The sequence below is a fragment of the Staurois parvus genome, unplaced genomic scaffold (assembly GCF_062004578.1).
Source record: "Staurois parvus isolate SC_StPar_1 unplaced genomic scaffold, SC_StPar_1.0 ptg001448l, whole genome shotgun sequence".
Lineage (NCBI taxonomy): Eukaryota > Metazoa > Chordata > Amphibia > Anura > Ranidae > Staurois > Staurois parvus.
Genome location: NW_028319244.1, coordinates 36317 through 55152, shown reverse-complemented (window position 1 = coordinate 55152; position 18836 = coordinate 36317). Strand labels below are relative to the sequence as shown.

Here is an 18836-nt window from a genome sequence, read left to right as displayed (position 1 = left end):
AACCTGATGCTTTGTCCCCGCACACTACGCAGTATTCGATAATCTGAGGCCGCTGCACTTCTGTTTTTCCCAGAAGTCTTTCCACAGACGCTGCATCCGTTACTATCTACAGGAAAGATAGGACGTGTAAAAAATAAAATGAGAAGAGGCAACGATACAGCATTGACGAACGACATAGCCGCACTGCATTCAAGAAAGAATCTGACAGCAACTGCAAACATAGTGTTGTGTGAATGAACAGATTACCATATCATCCCCATTGCCCGAAAGGTATCACTTTCATGTACTTAGCTGAAAACCAATGATCTCTGTGTGGGAGCAATGCAATGGTCTTTAGGCAGAGGTCTGGTATTCCCTCCTGCTGTGTCTGAGCCAGGACTCTCCGATCGGAAGCATGAGCTTTGCTGATTGGATAGTTACAGCTCTGACTTAGTAGAGGGTGTGTTGCACCTCTGCAATGAGGCTGCTGCTTCCACGGAGAATAAGGGTCCCATTTTAAAGCATGCAGGCTGTGGCTGCTTTTTAAAAAAAAAAAAAAAAACTGTAAGACATTGGACACCTTTTGTTTTACCCTCGGTTCGCACCTATGCGACCGTGCATTTGAATGGACTCCCGTGCCCGTGACACGCAGGGAAAGAAGTCCCTGCACTTCTTTGGAAAACACAGCCCGCACAGGAACCTCGGTTCTCAGTACGGTTACGTTTCCTAGTGCAGGCGGCGTGCCATTAGAACTAATGGCACCCGCCCACGGGTCCGCAATTCTCTGTGCGGTTGGTGCGGCTGCACGGATTTTCGTGCGGATCCTCAGCGGCACCACCCACACAGATGTGAACCAGGGGTTAATGTACCTTGAATTAATTTAGCTAATTTAAACTGAAGGTTCAGATTGGCATTTAAATAGGTCAGTTAAAGATGGATAGAGTGCAGAGTAATTACAACACCGGTCAGTGTTCATTGCTACCTGTTAAAGCGGAGTTCCACTCACACTGTAAATAAAAAACTGTAGCTGCTGACTCTTAAAAAACAGCCACTCACCTGTCCCACGATCCCGCGGTGTCCTCCCCGCAGCCCGTTTCACCAGCCGTCTGGTGTTCCAGGCGCCGGCATCTTCAGTGTGGGCACCTGGCTGTGACAGCTTGCGGCTTCACAGCCGGGTGCCCACTGCGCATGCGCGAGTAGCGCTGTGCTTCTTGAATGGCTCCATCTACACCTCCTCCCTTGGCCAACTCATACACTCTCACGGCTTCAACTACCACCTCTATGCCGACGACACACAAATCTATCTCTCAACCCCCCACCTCACCCCCTCGGTCTCCGCCCGAATCACACACCTGTTGAGCGACATATCAGACTGGATGTCACTCCACTTCCTTAAACTGAACCTCTCCAAAACCAAGTTTCTTGTCTTCCCCCCAGCCCGGACACCACCCCCCATTGACTTCTCCATCACGTCCAACAACGCCACCATCAAACCCGCCCCGCAGGCCAGAGTACTTGGTGTCATTTTAGACTCCAACCTATCCTTCCAGCCCCAAGTCCAATCTTTAACCAACTCATGCAGACTCCACCTCCGCAACATGCAGACTCCACCTCCGCAACATGCAGACTCCACCTCCGCAACATGCAGACTCCACCTCCACAACATCGCCAAAATCCGCACGTTCCTAACTCCAGAAACCACTAAACAGCTCATCCACTCCCTCATCATATCGCGACTCAACTACTGCAACTCCCTCCTCACTGGCCTGCCTCGCCGCTGGCTATCCCCGCTTCAGTCCATCCTGAATACGGCTGCCAGACTCATTCACCTTTCCAACTGCTCCGTTTCCGCCACCCCCCTCTGCCAATCCCTCCACTGGCCTCCACTCAGTGTCCTCCACCCCCCTCTGCCAATCCCTCCACTGGCTTCCGATTGCGCAACGGATCAAATTCAAAATCCTAACGCTGACGTACAAAGCTGTCCACCATACTGCCCCGAACTACATCACTGACCTAATATCCAAGTACCGCCCAACACGCACACTCCGCTCCTCACAAGACCTCCTTCTCTCTAGTTCCCTGGTCTCCTCCTCCCATGCCCGCCTCCAGGACTTCTCCAGGGTGTCACCCATCCTCTGGAACTCCCTGCCCCAACCCATCAGATTATCACCTACTCTCCTCTCCTTTAGGCGCACCCTGAAAACCCATCTCTTCAGGGAAGCCTACCCCGCCCCCTGCTAACTTGCCGACCTCCTTCACTCTTCCTACCACCCCATCCCCCACAGCTATCTCCTCCTGTGCCACCATCCCCTCCCTCCTAGATTGTAAGCTCCAAGGAGCAGGGCCCTCGATCCCCTCATGTTTTGCATTGTATTGGTATTGTTCTGTCACATGTTCTGTCCCCCTTTGTAATGTACAGCGCTGAGCGAACTATTGGCGCTTTATAAATACTGTATAATAATAATAATAATAATAGTCTTCTGGCACCTGTCACGTGTCCCAAAAGACTACGGGGAGGGAGGACAACTTCTGCTTCCGATTGCCTAGGCCAGTGGTCGGCAAGCCGCGGCTCGCGAGCCACATGCGGCTCTTTACACCCTTTAATGCGGCTCTTGTGTGCCGGGCACCCGCTCCCCTCCCTCCTCTCGGGCGGCAGGGACTCTGCAGCGTGATCCAAAAAAAAAAAAAAAAAAAACAGCCAGGGCAGCGCGCTCAAATGCAATGACTGGCCAGTCTCGCTGCCACTCACATCCTGATAGCCAGTGATTGGCTGTCAGGATGTGTGTAGGCGGGGCAGCGTGACGAACGTGAGAGGAGCTAGGCTCCTCTCACAGTCCGCCTTGAAGACCGGAACGGCGCGGGAACACAGCGAGAGGAACGCGCGGAGCAAAGGTAAGTAAATTGACACAGGGGGGGACTTGGCTTACTACTTGCTACTTACTACTACTATATGAGGGATGAATTACTATATGGGGGATGAATTACTATGGGGGATGAATTACTATATGGGGGATGAATTACTATATGGGGGATGAATTACTATGGGGGATGAATTACTATGGGGGATGAATTACTATATGGGGGATGAATTACTATATGGGGGATGAATTACTATATGGGGGATGAATTACTATATGGGGGATGAATTACTATGGGGGATGAATTACTATGGGGGATGAATTACTATATGGGGGATGAATTACTATATGGGGGATGAATTACTATGGGGGATGAATTACTATATGGGGGATGAATTACTATATGGGGGATGAATTACTATAGGGGGGATGAATTACTATGGGGGATGAATTACTATATGGGGGATGAATTACTATATGGGGGATGAATTACTATTGGGGATGAATTACTATATGGGGGATGAATTACTATGGGGGATGAATTACTATAGGGGGGATGAATTACTATATGGGGGATGAATTACTATGGGGGATGAATTACTATAGGGGGGATGAATTACTATAGGGGGGATGAATTACTATATGCGGGATGAATTACTATGGGGGATGAATTACTATATGGGGGATGAATTACTATATGGGGGATGAATTACTATATGGGGGATGAATTACTATGGGGGATGAATTACTATAGGGGGGATGAATTACTATAGGGGGGATGAATTACTATATGGGGGATGAATTACTATATGGGGGATGAATTACTATATGGGGGATGAATTACTATGGGGGATGAATTACTATAGGGGGGATGAATTACTATAGGGGGGATGAATTACTATAGGGGGGATGAATTACTATAGGGGGGATGAATTACTATATGGGGGATGAATTACTATGGGGGATGAATTACTATGGGGGATGAATTACTATATGGGGGATGAATTACTATAAAAACTTATTGAAACTAAAAACAGTGTACCATCCTATGTATTTTCAGTTTTAAAAATGTGGCTCTCAAAATAAATTTCAATCGTGGTTTTGGCGAGATTTGGCTCAGTTGAAAAAAAAGGTTGCCCACCACTGGCCTAGGCGATCGTAGCGGAACTGGGAGCGGGTACCTGTCAAATTCGGGTACCCTCTCCCCAAAGGTGCCAATCCTTAAAACCAGAACTTCCCATTTTGGGTGGAGCTCTGCTTTAAGGAGATTCACGCTCTCTATTTGTCCTGTTTACGATTTTCATTAAAAGTGAAAGTAAAATAAAATCCCAAATTTTGACTTGTCCCCAGGAAAGTAAGAGGGGAAATCTGTCAATGGGGACACTAGTTTTGGTGACCTGGAGGGTCCCCAAGAAATTCCCTTAATTTGTGGGGATTTCATCTCACTTCCTGTTTGGCTATGGGACAGGAAGTGAAGGGAAATCTCCGCAATGAGACACAGATGGGGGGAAAAAATAAAAATCTAACAGGGGTTATAACCCTCCCGTGCTCTATCCAAAATGAAAACAAAAAAAAAAAGTTTTGCCTACAGTTGTTCTTTTGACAGAAGAACAGGACATCCTCGTACCTGAATCCTCCCCGGGACGATGTTTTCTGTTGTGAAAATCAGCTGCTTGGTATTGGGAGATTCTGGGGTGGCCAATATCACCTTCCCTGCTCCAGATCCATCCGGACTGGTCAAGATGAACTGCTGCTTGGGTGACACCGAGGAGTCTACAGCTGTTACAATTTGGATCTTCTGTCCTGTCTGCTGATCTGTTACAATCTGTGAAGACAACGGACCACATTTCTAATATCCGGCTACATCCCGACCCGAACACCCCAATGAAGCATAAAGTTAATCTTCATACAGACACTTTAACCGCTTGGCCCCCAGGCCATTTCTGACATTTTGCTCCAACATTTTTTTTTTGCTAGAAAATTACTTAGAACTGCAGAAAAGTACATCGTTTTTAAGCAGATGCCCTAAAGAATAAAATGGTGGGTGATGCAATTTCTTTCGCACGATATTTCCGCAACAGTTTTTCAAACGCAAATTGTTTTGGAAAGAATACATGTTAATGAATTTCAGTGAACACAAAATACCCATTTTTTGGTGAAATATAAAAGATGATGTTACACCGAGTAAATAGATACCAAGCATGTCACACTGTAAAATTACGAGCGCCCGTGGAATGATGAAAAAATATGGTATATTAAGTTATCCATAGGTCACGCTTAAAAAGACTTTACAGGTTACTAGATTAGAGTTACACAGGAGGTCTGGAGCTAGAATTATTGCTCTCGCTTTGACGTTCACGGCGATACCTTACATGTGTGGTGTGATCACCATTTACATATGTGTGGGGGACTTTTTTTTATTTTATTACATTTCTTTTTTTTTTTTTTTTTACACTGTCTCTAATTTTTTTTTTTTTTAATCAACATTATTGCTATCACAAGGGACAGGTCCTCTTTATGGCCTGGAACGACCTCTCCTGCGCTCTTTGACCCAGAATAGGGGTGGATGGATGGAACCAGAAATTGAAAAAATTCGACCACCAATGCATATAGGGTGGTCGAATATAGCTCTAAACAAGGCTGGGGAAGCCCGACCAGTACTGCAAAGTGAAACCATAAAGAAAGCGCACCAAACTTGCGCATTACCTCAGTAAACCATGATTCTATTAAATTCAGAATGATACTCACAAACAAGGAAGTAAATCAAGCATGTAAGTCCTCAAAACTCTGATGAAGAAGGGATGCCCTTCGAAACGCGTCAGCCAAACTCTGCGTGTCTACCCCTACGATGTGACTCGCACAGGCTTCACATTTCTAAAGTTCCTTTGAGGACTTACATGCTTGATTTACTTCGTTGTTTGTATCATTCTGAATTATGGTTTACTGAGGTAATGCGCAAGGTTGGTGCGCGTTTTTTTTTGTTCTTCTTTATGGCCTCACTGACCTCCAGTGCAGCCAATCAGATACATTTCAGCCTGATTGGCTACTGAACAAAGAATCGAAACCGGAGGTGCTAACTTCCGTTCCTGTCACTCTTCTCCGCAAATGTGATTGAGGCAGTCGCATTGATACGGGAGAGCCGGGTAAAGGCAGCGGCGGCGGCAGGAGGGGGGACCCCCTTCCACTACCCGTAAAAGCAATCCAGCTGCTGTATAGCTGCTCAGATCACTTTTTCAAAAAAGAGAATCACCTCCTGAAAAAAACGGTACCAGAATCATGGTTGTAGCCTCAATCATGATCCTAGTATAAGCAGCTCAATACAACGCCGTATATATACACGTGTGGCGGTATTGAGCTGGTCAAACTGTGCAACAAATTTGTTGCCAAAAATTGAACTGACATATTGAAATACCTGTATACGCTGAGGAGTGGACACGGCTGAGTCTGTGGAGATTATCTGGATGCGCTGGGAGGAGCTGGTCATCACTGAAGATTCCTGAACCTGAAAAATCAAAAATACAACATTCATAAAACATTTGTTGTGCCATGAAACACGAAAGACTCTACGAAAAGCCACAATTGGGACCCAACATTTATGAGATCCACAGTCCTGAGATCTGCCTAACTGGTACCAGAACTCTGCACAAGCCTGTCCAACCTTACCGTCAATCCTGAGCCAAACAGGCAGCCATGAGGCCGTAGCCTCCCTAGCAGTCTGATTATGTCAGTATTTCTGTGCTCAAAGCGGTACATTTTTTTGCATGGAAATATGTATTTTTTTTTATTGTAGGCCTGTAATTTTTAGGAATAACTTACTGAAATCTGTCCGAACAAGAGTCTAGTAAACATCCCGGGGATGATAAAATTTGAAACACGAAATCATAAATTATAATTTAATAAATAATCATAAAAAAAATAATATAATAATAAATGTAATTCAATAATGTAATCAAATCAAAAACACTGAAATGTGAAATAGAGCGCCAAGTTCGCACATCGCTGAGCTCAGTCGCAGAATCGTTTTCAGTGTCTGATGAGGAATTTCCCCCACCAATCATTATCACTCAATTCTGCAAGTGGTTCTGATTTACTATCGCTGTTCTCTAGCCGGTCTAAAACCGCGTCTGACCTAAAGGGACGCTTTTTGGACGCCATGGACGTTTCTCAGTTTCCAGGCAGAAAGAACAGTAAAAATGCAGGCAGGGCGCCGGACAAAGCACTCGGGACACAATGTATGTGAAATGGTTTGATACAGGAATGTTATACTCTGTGATTTTAGTGAATTTAGTGGATGTCACTTTTACAACTTACAAATGTCCCGCTGTTCCATCCCCCGTATGTCCTGACGTCGCAGGGAACGGAACCCGGAAGACGGATGCCGGCATCGGCCGGAGGACATTACAGGGGACACTGCAGGGGGGACATCGCGGGAGTGCAGGACAAGGTAAGTGAAGAAGAGATCCCGGAGCAACGCTGCAGTGTATTCCCGAGTGTAGCTCGGGGGGGGGGGGGGTTTTACCGCTTGTGGTGCTGAAATTTTACCCCGAGCTACACTCGGGAATACCGTCAGTCCCTGGTCGCACTGGGTGCGACTTGGCATGCGATTTGCATACCCTGCGACCTGAAAAATCGCATGCCAAGTCGCATCCTATCGTCCGCAATTACAGCGGTCATATCAGTGTGGTTCCGACTTGGCCAGAGCCTCACCGATTTCTAAAGTAGTACATGCATTACATTTGGTACAATTTGTGTAGATAGATGTCTAGCAAATCGCACCCGAAATCGGCGGGTCCCCCGACTTTGAAATTCGTGCGACTTCACTGTAAGTCGCACGATTTCAAAGTCGGGCTTGATTTGACCGGGGTGTAAACCTAATCTCTGCAACAAACCTTCGCTAATATGAAAAAAAGAAGAAGTCTCTATCAACCTGGAATGTAAAGGACAATTTATGTTCCACTCTTATGATATTTGGCTTGAAGTGTCTCTTTCCTCAATGATACATTGGTATAAATTGTTCAACCTTAGTACACGAGAAGAATAAAATTGGAATTGGATTTTCAGTGTGCAGTGTACTTCAGGATTTGTTGGATGCCTGCATCCCCCTGCTGCATACTGTGGTTTCACCCATAGATTATTATTGTGTTGATGTAGTGACCGAAACCACAGCGGGGTCAGGGGGATCAGGGTTGCAGACATCTAACCAGGGTGGATTTGATTTAAATCACTAGTCAGTAAGGCTGGATGTAAATCCTAGTTTTCTACATAAAGACTAATTCTTGCTGGTATAACTTGTAATATACAAGTAGATGAAGATTTGTAGAATAACAACTTTTCATATTCGTTTTTTTATCCCCAGTTTAATAGGTTAATCATTCATATTTGGACAACTTTTCTGTTGTACTTAGGAAGGAGAAGAATAATCATTACCTTAATAATAACAATTTAAATAGATTTATTCATCTGAAACAATAACATTCCAGCATATGGTATTTGCTTAAACATCCATGTTTGGTAACTAATTTGGCTAAACAAAATATATATATTTGAAGAAACTTAGACTGTCGGCCCCTCCCTCCTCGCACTGTCGGCCCCTCCCTCCTCGCACTGTCGGCCCCTCCCTCCTCGCACTGTCGGCCCCTTCCTCGGCCCCTTCCCCCTCGCACTGTCGGCCCCTTCCCCCTCGCACTGTCGGCCCCTTCCCCCTCGCACTGTCGGCCCCTCCCTCCTCGCACTGTCGGCCCCTCCCTCCTCGCACTGTCGGCCCCTCCCGCCTCGCACTGTCGGCCCCTCCCGCCTTGCACTGTCGGCCCCTCCCTCCTCGCACTGTCGGCCCCTTCCTTGGCCCCTTCCCCCTCGCACTGTCGGCCCCTTCCCCCTCGCACTGTCGGCCCCTTCCCCCTCGCACTGTCGGCCCCTCCCTCCTCGCACTGTCGGCCCCTCCCTCCTCGCACCGTCGGCCCCTCCCTCCTCGCACTGTCGGCCCCTTCCTTGGCCCCTTCCCCCTCGCACTGTCGGCCCCTTCCCCCTCGCACTGTCGGCCCCTCCCTCCTCGCACTGTCGGCCCCTCCCTCCTCGCACCGTCGGCCCCTCCCTCCTCGCACCGTCGGCCCCTCCCTCCTCGCACCGTCGGCCCCTCCCTCCTCGCACTGTCGGCCCCTTCCTCGGCCCCTTCCTCCTCGCACTGTCAGCCCCTTCCCCCTCGCACTGTCGGCCCCTTCCCCTCGCACTGTCGGCCCCTCCCTCCTCGCACCGTCGGCCCCTCCCTCCTCGCACTGTCGGCCCCTTCCTCGGCCCCTTCCTCCTCGCACTGTCGGCCCCTTCCCCCTCGCACTGTCGGCCCCTCCCTCCTCGCACTGTCGGCCCCTCCCTCCTCGCACTGTCGGCCCCTTCCTCCTCGCACTGTCGGCCCCTTCCTCCTCGCACTGTCGGCCCCTTCCTCCTCGCACTGTCGGCCCCTCCCTCCTCGCACCGTCAGCCCCTCCTCCTCACACTTCGTTTCACTTTCTTCTTGTGCAGATCTATTCCACTCCAAACAATCAGAAAAATATTGTTTCTATTCTATTCACTGAACTTCTTGCACCTTGGCACTGAAGGGGTTGATTCTGTATTCATCGGTTTGTAGAAGTTAGGATGAAGGTCTTTTTCTTAACTCTGTTCATGTTATAACATTTTTGCTGTGAAGAAGAGGCATGTGATCTCCGCTGAGTTCAATTCAGTTTTGAGAACTGCAAAAGTAAACCAATCATCTGTGATAATATCTTGTAGGCAGAGAAACTGCCCAATAATCTTACACAAACCTCTGGAGAGCGTGACATTGTGAATGGAGTCATGGCATTTATTTACCAAAAAAATTAAACATATACAGCCTTATTCTACATAATTAAAAAACTAATCGTTATTTCATAATGGAATAACCTTTGGATGGTAATATATTTTCCTCAAAAAGCATTTTATTTAAAAAAAATCTGATTTAAATAAAAAAAATCCGATTTAAATCTAAAAAAATCCGATTTAAATCAAAAAAATCAGATTTAAATTAAAAAAAAAATCTGATTTTTTTTATTTTTTAAAAAAAATCATTGATTTTTATCCACCCTGCATCCAACTGAAATGTGCGTTTGATGCTGAAGATTGGCTGCTACAGAACTAGAGCCTCTGGCCATTAGACTAGTAAATATCCTTGGCCTGGACAGCTGGTAGCAGGAGAGGGATGGACAGCCAGAGGTGACCAAAGTCACTGTGGATGGGCAGCGGGAACCAACCTAAAAGTAAAGTGCATTAAGGTAAAAAATCTTCTGCAAGCAGACCCCCCCCCCCCCCCCCTCCAATAACTCCTTCCATGAGCCCCAACTCAATCCAGTAATGTGCACAAGAGTCGAGACGCTTTCATCTCTCTCCTCATTGGCTCAGAGACAGCAGCGAGAGCCATTGGCTCCTGCTGCTGTCAATCATAGCCAGTGAGGAGGGAGTGGGGGGGGGCTAAGCCTCATCTTGCTGTAATGTACAGAAGAGTCTCGACTTGAGAAAAAAAAAATGTTGAAGAGTAAAAAAGAAAGCTGCAACTGGTTCGTCTTTCACAGAAAAGACCGTCATCCTCCTAGGTCAGTGGTCGGCAAGCCGTGGCTCGCGAGCCACATGCGGCTCTTCAAACACTCTAATGCGGCTCTTCTGTGTGCCGGGCGGCCCGCTCCCCTCCCTCTTCTCAGGCGGCCACCCCAAAAGTCAGGCCAGCAATGGGCAAACTACGGCCCGGCGGACCTTTTAATCCGGCACGCGGAGCGTGGCAAACATTGGCTGTCAGGATGTAGGCGGGGCAGCGTGACGAACTCCTCTCCTCTCACAGTCCGCCCTGAAGACCGGAACGGCGCGGGAACACGGCGAGAGGAACGCGCAGAGCAAAGGTAAGTGAATTGACACAATATGGGGGATGAATTACTATAGGGGGGATGAATTACTATATGGGGGATGAATTACTATATGGGGGATGAATTACTATATGGGGGATGAATTACTATGGGGGATGAATTACTATAGGGGGGATGAATTACTATATGGGGGATGAATTACTATATGGGGGATGAATTACTATAGGGGGGATGAATTACTATATGGGGGATGAATTACTACAGGGGGGATGAATTACTACAGGTGGGATGAATTACTATAGGGGGATGAATTACTATGGGGGATGAATTACTATAGGTCGGATGAATTACTATAGGGGGGATGAATTACTATAGGGGGGATGAATTACTATAGGGGGGATGAATTACTATATGGGGGATGAATTACTATAGAGGGGATGAATTACTATAGGGGGATGAATTACTATATGGGGGATGAATTACTATATGGGGGATGAATTATTATGGGGGATGAATTACTATATGGGGGATGAATTACTATGGGGGATGAATTACTATATGGGGGATGAATTACTATATGGGGGATGAATTACTATGGGGGATGAATTACTATAGGGGGGATGAATTACTATATGGGGGATGAATTACTATATGGGGGATGAATTACTATAGGGGGGATGAATTACTATATGGGGGATGAATTACTACAGGGGGGATGAATTACTACAGGTGGGATGAATTACTATAGGGGGATGAATTACTATGGGGGATGAATTACTATAGGTCGGATGAATTACTATAGGGGGGATGAATTACTATAGGGGGGATGAATTACTATAGGGGGGATGAATTACTATATGGGGGATGAATTACTATAGAGGGGATGAATTACTATAGGGGGGATGAATTACTATATGGGGGATGAATTACTATATGGGGGATGAATTATTATGGGGGATGAATTACTATATGGGGGATGAATTACTATGGGGGATGAATTACTATATGGGGGATGAATTACTCTATGGGGGATGAATTACTATATGGGGGATGAATTACTATATGGGGGATGAATTACTATGGGGGATGAATTACTATATGGGGGATGAATTACTGTGGGGGATGAATTACTATATGGGGGATGAATTACTATATGGGGGATGTATTTTCAGTTTTAAAAATGTGGCTCTCAAAATAAATTTCAATCGTGGTTTTGGCGAGATTTGGCTCAGTTGAAAAAAAAGGTTGCCCGCCACTGTCCTAGGACACTAACAAACAACAGAGGAGGCGGTATCATGGGCTGGCCAGCCTCCAATCCTCCTGTAGGTGGCAGTATAACCCTAAGGTGGAAGACTTCCTGTGTCCTCAATGGAAAGAGAAAAAAAAAAAAGAGACGGGATATGGACTCTCCCTGTAGCCTCAAAGTGTGGGGTTTAGGGCAAGGATTGGTCTTTTAAGTGCTTTTGGTACCACAAAGCAAGCACACCATTGTCACTTGTTTGCCATTTTCCTGCATTTGGATATGCAGTGCTAGCCATGGTTATGTTTTCATCTACAACACAGAAAAAAAGAAGTTTGTTTATTACGCACATCACTAATGTAGGCCATGATAATGCCGAAATACAAAAGCTTCTGCTGCAGTCAGTTATCAACTGTTCGCCATGCTTTCCCACCGCCTACGGGGTTATTTAACAAGGCTGTTACCATGGCAACAATTTCCCCCCCTTTCATAACTTTGCAGCAGTGAGAACAATAAAGGGACTGTTCACACTTTGCTTTGTTTTTCAGGCCTCTGATGAGCATGGCCGTGCGTCACAGCAAAATAAAGGACCACTATACAGAGGAGGTATGAAGAAGGGTTTGCCACCTCATCCACTTTAAAACTGAGAACACATCAATGACACGGGTTCTGAGGCCGATTAAGGCTGGCCATACACTATACAATTTTCTGTCCAATTTCTGCCCAATTTCCTTTAGATTTACCTTCAACTATGTAGTGCAAGAGCCGGCCTAATTGGATACAAATGAAAGTGTTGTTAGGTTTGACCTCCTATTATATGGTTTTTGGTAAATCTAAACCAAAAATCTCAAGAAAAATGGATAATGTATGGCCAGCCTAAGGTGGTAACTAAACTCACCTAGTGCCTGATCTGCAATAAATGAGTCTGCTGCCCATTAGGAAAATACTAACTGCCTGGCTCTCTCTGCATTCAATACTTTCTGAGCCATGGAGCAAGTATGCAAATGAGGTGCTCTGACTGTACTCTGCATGCTTGTTCCGGGGCAGAGACACAGAATTGAAGCCAGAGAGAGCCAAGAAGTGGGCGGCAACAGCGGACTCCAATCATTACAGGTACAGGGACAAAGAAGCCAGGTCATCTCCCGCACGTGTCCGCAGTCTCTGGTCATCTCCCGCACGTGTCCGCAGTCTCTGGTCATCTCCCGCACGTGTCCGCAGTCTCTGGTCATCTCCCGCACGTGTCCGCAGTCTCTGGTCATCTCCCGGACCGTGTCCGCAGTCTCTGGTCATCCCCCGGACCGTGTCCGCAGTCTCTGGTCATCCCCCGGACCGTGTCCGCAGTCTCTGGTCATCCCCCGGACCGTGTCCGCAGTCTCTGGTCATCCCCCGGACCGTGTCCGCAGTCTCTGGTCATCCCCCGGACCGTGTCCGCAGTCTCTGGTCATCCCCCGGACCGTGTCCGCAGTCTCTGGTCATCTCCCGGACCGTGTCCGCAGTCTCTGGTCATCTCCCGGACCGTGTCCGCAGTCTCTGGTCATCTCCCGTACCGTGTCCGCAGTCTCTGGTCATCCCCCGGACCGTGTCCGCAGTCTCTGGTCATCCCCCGAACCGTGTCCGCAGTCTCTGGTCATCTCCAGGACCGTGTCCGCAGTCTCTGGTCATCTCCCGGACCGTGTCCGCAGTCTCTGGTCATCTCCCGGACCGTGTCCGCAGTCTCTGGTCATCTCCCGTACCGTGTCCGCAGTCTCTGGTCATCCCCCGGACCGTGTCCGCAGTCTCTGGTCATCCCCCGGACCGTGTCCGCAGTCTCTGGTCATCCCCCGGACCGTGTCCGCAGTCTCTGGTCATCTCCCGGACCGTGTCCGCAGTCTCTGGTCATCTCCCGGACCGTGTCCGCAGTCTCTGGTCATCTCCCGGACCGTGTCCGCAGTCTCTGGTCATCTCCCGGACCGTGTCCGCAGTCTCTGGTCATCTCCCGGACCGTGTCCGCAGTCTCTGGTCATCTCCCGGACCGTGTCCGCAGTCTCTGGTCATCTCCCGGACCGTGTCCGCAGTCTCTGGTCATCTCCCGGACCGTGTCCGCAGTCTCTGGTCATCTCCCGGACCGTGTCCGCAGTCTCTGGTCATCTCCCGGACCGTGTCCGCAGTCTCTGGTCATCTCCCGGACCGTGTCCGCAGTCTCTGGTCATCCCCTGTACCGTGTCCGCAGTCTCTGGTCATCCCCTGTACCGTGTCCGCAGTCTCTGGTCATCTCCTGTGCCCTGTCCGCAGTCACTGGTCATCCCCTGTGCCCTGTCCGCAGTCACAGGTCATCCCCTGTGCCCTGTCCGCAGTCTCTGGTCATCCCCTGTGCCCTGTCCGCAGTCTCTGGTCATCCCCTGTGCCCTGTCCGCAGTCTCTGGTCATCCCCTGTACTGTGTCCGCAGTCTCTGGTCATCCCCTGTACTGTGTCCGCAGTCTCTGGTCATCCCCTGTACTGTGTCCGCAGTCTCTGGTCATCTCCTGTACTGTGTCCGCAGTCTCTGGTCATCCTCTGTACTGTGTCCGCAGTCTCTGGTCATCTCCCATACTATGTCTGCAGTCCATTGGCTCAGAATATTTTTTTGCCCTGTTTTCCTCCAAAATCTAGGTACGTCTTATGGAGCGAAAAATTTGGTAAATAAAATTAATGGGTTACAGAAACAGGCGGTTTTTGTGCGACCATCAAATTTGAGTGATCGGGCACTTCCTGACATCATTGCTTACTACATGTGAAATCTGTGAATGATCACAGAGATCACATGGTACAGGGCCATTCACAACAGCTTTGTACCATGTGAGAAGCTGTGACCAATCACAGCTCACACAGTATTTCTCAATGGCTGCAAGAATGCAGCCAGTGAGGAGAAATGATTGCTTTTACAGCCTTTATGGGTGTAAAAGCAATCAGTGTAAAAAAAAAAAATTATATATATATATTCATCACCCCCCACAAGTAGCACCGTGTCACTATGGTGACACTGTACTTCTAGGGTGACAGTATGTAAAAAAATTTAAATAAATAATATTAAACAATTTAAAAAAATGTAAAAAAAAAAAATTTAGAAAAATTATAATTTTTGGTTATAAACTAATTTGAGTTATTTTTTTTTTTTTTTTACTAAAAAGGATAACTGAATAAATTGTGGCCAAGAAATTTTTTCAAAATGTTTGGACTTTTCCCCAGTGGTGAATAAATACCACCAAATAAAGTTTTATCTGTCAAAAAATGCTAAAAAATTCATATGGGTACAGTGTTGCATGACTGCGCAATTGTCATTCAAAGTGCGACAGCGCTGAAAGCTGAAAATTGGCCTGGACAGGAAGGGGGGGAAAGCGTCCGGACAGGAAAGGGGGGGAAAGCGTCCGGACTGGAAGGGGGTGAAAGTGTCCGGACTGGAAGGGGGGTAAAACGTGTCCGGACTGGGAGGGGGGGAAAGCGTCCGGACAGGAAAGGGGGGGAAAGCGTCCGGACAGGAAAGGGGGGGAAAGCGTCCGGACTGGAAGGGGGGGGGGAAGCGTCCGGACTGGAAGGGGGGGGGAAGCGTCCGGACTGGAAGGGGGGGGGGGGGGGAAGCGTCCAGACTGGAAGGGGGGGGGGGAAGCGTCCGGACTGGAAGGGGGTGAAAGTGTCCAGACTGGAAGTGGTTAAAGGGCCGGGAGGCGCCGGCAGTGAAGAGGTTAATAATGTCCGTATTATAATACTCTGTGGCTGTCAGTATTCGGCTTTGACGAAATGAACACATTATGCAAACCACGAACGAACACAACGCACATGCAAATGTTTGAAGCCCGGCAATGTAGGGCATCAGTGGGCGCGCTTAGGGGAGAGATGAACATCTATGTAATGAGGGACGTGTATCTCCACCAGCGATCGCACTGGCGGCCCCCTAATAAAACCTGAGGGACGTTCCCACACATCCAGAAGAGTCTAATTATAGGCAGGAGAGCGGCACAAACTCCCTCATCCAGAAGAGACGCCTCATTACTGCACATACTCTTCAGCCGCGCTCAGCGCAACGCGGATGACGTTCAAACTCCGAAAATTGGAATCAGAATCTCATCTCTGGGAAATCTCCGAATGTAAATTACAAGAGAAATCTGTGTGGGTGATGGAGCTCACTTGTCTAGCTGGGATTATGTTGTGCTAAAAAAAAAAAGAAGATCTTGTTTGCCTGGATTGGTGAGCTCAGTGTGTCTCTTATTAAAGGGGAGCGTCTGTTTTTTTTTTTTTTTTTTAAACAATACAGGCGCAGCCTCGCACAGGTGTACCGGCTCCTCCCCTCCAGTCTCGCACAGGTGTACCGGCTCCTCCCCTTCAGTCTCACACAGGTGTACCGGCTCCTCCCCTCCAGCCTCGCACAAGTGTACCGGCTCCTCCCCTCCAGCCTCGCACAAGTGTACCGGCTCCTCCCCTTCAGTCTCGCACAGATGTACCGGCTCCTCCCCTCCAGCCTCGCACAGATGTACCGGCTCCTCCCCTTCAGTCTCGCACCGCTGTAGCGGCTCCTCCCCTTCAGTCTCGCACAGGTGTACCGGCGCCTCCCCTTCAGTCTCGCACCGCTGTAGCGGCTCCTCCCCTTCAGTCTCGCACCGCTGTAGCGGCTCCTCCCCTTCAGTCTCGCACCGCTGTAGCGGCTCCACCCCTCCAGTCTCGCACCGCTGTAGCGGCTCCTCCCCTTCAGTCTCACACAGGTGTACCGGCTCCTCCCCTCCAGCCTCGCACAAGTGTACCGGCTCCTCCCCTTCAGTCTCGCACAGATGTACCGGCTCCTCCCCTCCAGCCTCGCACAGATGTACCGGCTCCTCCCCTTCAGTCTCGCACCGCTGTAGCGGCTCCTCCCCTTCAGTCTCGCACCGCTGTAGCGGCTCCTCCCCTTCAGTCTCGCACAGGTGTACCGGCGCCTCCCCTTCAGTCTCGCACCGCTGTAGCGGCTCCTCCCCTTCAGTCTCGCACCGCTGTAGCGGCTCCTCCCCTTCAGTCTCGCACCGCTGTAGCGGCTCCACCCCTCCAGTCTCGCACCGCTGTAGCGGCTCCTCCCTTTCAGTCTCGCACCGCTGTAGCGGCTCCTCCCCTTCAGTCTCGCACCGCTGTAGCGGCTCCTCCCCTTCAGTCTCGCACCGCTGTAGCGGCTCCTCCCCTTCAGTCTCGCACCGCTGTAGCGGCTCCACCCCTCCAGTCTCGCACAGCTGTAGCGGCTCCTCCCCTCCAGTCTCGCACAGCTGTAGCGGCTCCTCCCCTTCAGTCTCGCACAGGTGTACCGGCTCCTCCCCTTCAGTCTCGCACAGGTGTACCGGCTCCTCCCCTTCAGTCTCGCACCGCTGTAGCGGCTCCACCCCTCCAGTCTCGCACCGCTGTAGCGGCTCCACCCCTCCAGTCTCGCAAAGGTGTACCGGCTCCTCCCCTTCAGTCTCGCAACGCTGTAGCGGCTCCTCCCCTTCAGTCTCGCACCGCTGTAGCGGCTCCACCCCTCCAGTCTCGCACAGCTGTAGCGGCTCCACCCCTCCAGTCTCGCACAGCTGTAGCGGCTCCTCCCCTTCAGTCTCGCAAAGGTGTACCGACTCCTCCCCTTCAGTCTCGCACTACTGTAGCGGCTCCTCCCCTTCAGTCTCGCACAGCTGTAGCGGCTCCTCCCCTTCAGTCTCGCACCGCTGTAGCGGCTCCTCCCTCCAGTCTCGCACCGCTGTAGCGGCTCCTCCCCTCCAGTCTCGCACCGCTGCAGCGGCTCCTCGCCTCCAGTCTCACACAGCTGTAGTGGCTCCTCCCCTGGACTGAAATGGCTTCCTCTGATGTCACTGCACACTGTGAGCTTCTCACAATGTGCATTAGAAGCTGCGGCAAGTCAAATAGAGCTCCGCCTAATATCCTGGCTGGAGGACGTCCAACATCATTTAGCTCTTTCCTCCTCAGCCTGACTGTCCCGTCCCTACCTCTTTCATTCGATGGATTTCAGTTCTTTCAATTATCGAGGCTCAGCATTAAGTGTGGGCAGTAGCTATGCATGCCTATGAATTCTCACTTCCCCAGACTGACACCCACTGCTTGCATCGGGGCTGAATGTTCCTGAGAGGAGTAACGAGGCGGGGTGCTGTGATGTTTTAACCACTTCCCGTCCAGCCGTTGTATATAAATGGCCGGATGGTGGCAGTGCAGGGTCAGGTGAAGTTTATAAATGGCCTCCCCACCCCCTGCTTGTGCACACTCCCTGGGAGCGCGCAGCACAGCAATCACAGAGGTCACATGGTACAGGGCTATTCACAACAGCCTTGTACCATGTGACAAGCTGTGACCAATCACAGGTCACTCAGTAGTTCTCAATGGCTGCAAGAATGCAGCCAGAGAGAAGGAGAAATGATTGCTTCTACAGCCTTTATGGGTGTAAAAGCAATCAGTGTAAAAAAAAAAAAAAAAATCTTCATCACCCCCCACAAGTAGTACAGTGTCACCATGGTAACACTGTACTGCTAGGGTGACAGTATGTAAAAACATAAATAATAATTTAAAAAAGTTTAAAAATTATAATTTTTGGTTGTAAACTAATTTGGGTTTTTTTTTTTCCTAAAAAGATAACGGAATAAATTTTGGCCAAGATTTATGATGAAATATTATTTATTTGCAAAATGTTATAAGAAAAACACTTTTTTTCTAAATTTTTGGACTGTTTTTATTTACATAGCAAAAAAAAAATCCCAACCGTGAATGAATACCACCAAAATAAAGCTTTATCTGTCTCAAAAACATGCTAAAAAATTCATATGGGTACAGTGTTGCATGACCGCGCAATTGTCATTCAAAGTGTGATAGCGCTGAAAGCTGAAAATTGGTCTGGGCAGGAAGGGGGGGGGGGGGTGTCCGGACAAAAGGGGACGTTGTAA

At 49.0% G+C, this 18836-nt stretch overlaps 1 protein-coding gene across 1 annotated transcript in view; it reads right to left on the bottom strand.

Annotated features, from left to right (window-relative positions):
• Positions 1-18836, bottom strand: part of NR2C2 (nuclear receptor subfamily 2 group C member 2) — a 57854-nt gene that overhangs the window by 37716 nt on the left and 1302 nt on the right. The window contains exons 2-4 of the mRNA XM_089662254.1: positions 6250-6339; positions 4465-4662; positions 4-106 (exon numbers count right to left, since the gene is read on the bottom strand). Of these exons, the coding sequence (XP_089518380.1) occupies positions 4-106; positions 4465-4662; positions 6250-6321 (373 nt within the window). The 5' untranslated portion in view covers positions 6322-6339. The remainder of the gene's footprint in view (positions 1-3; positions 107-4464; positions 4663-6249; positions 6340-18836) is intronic.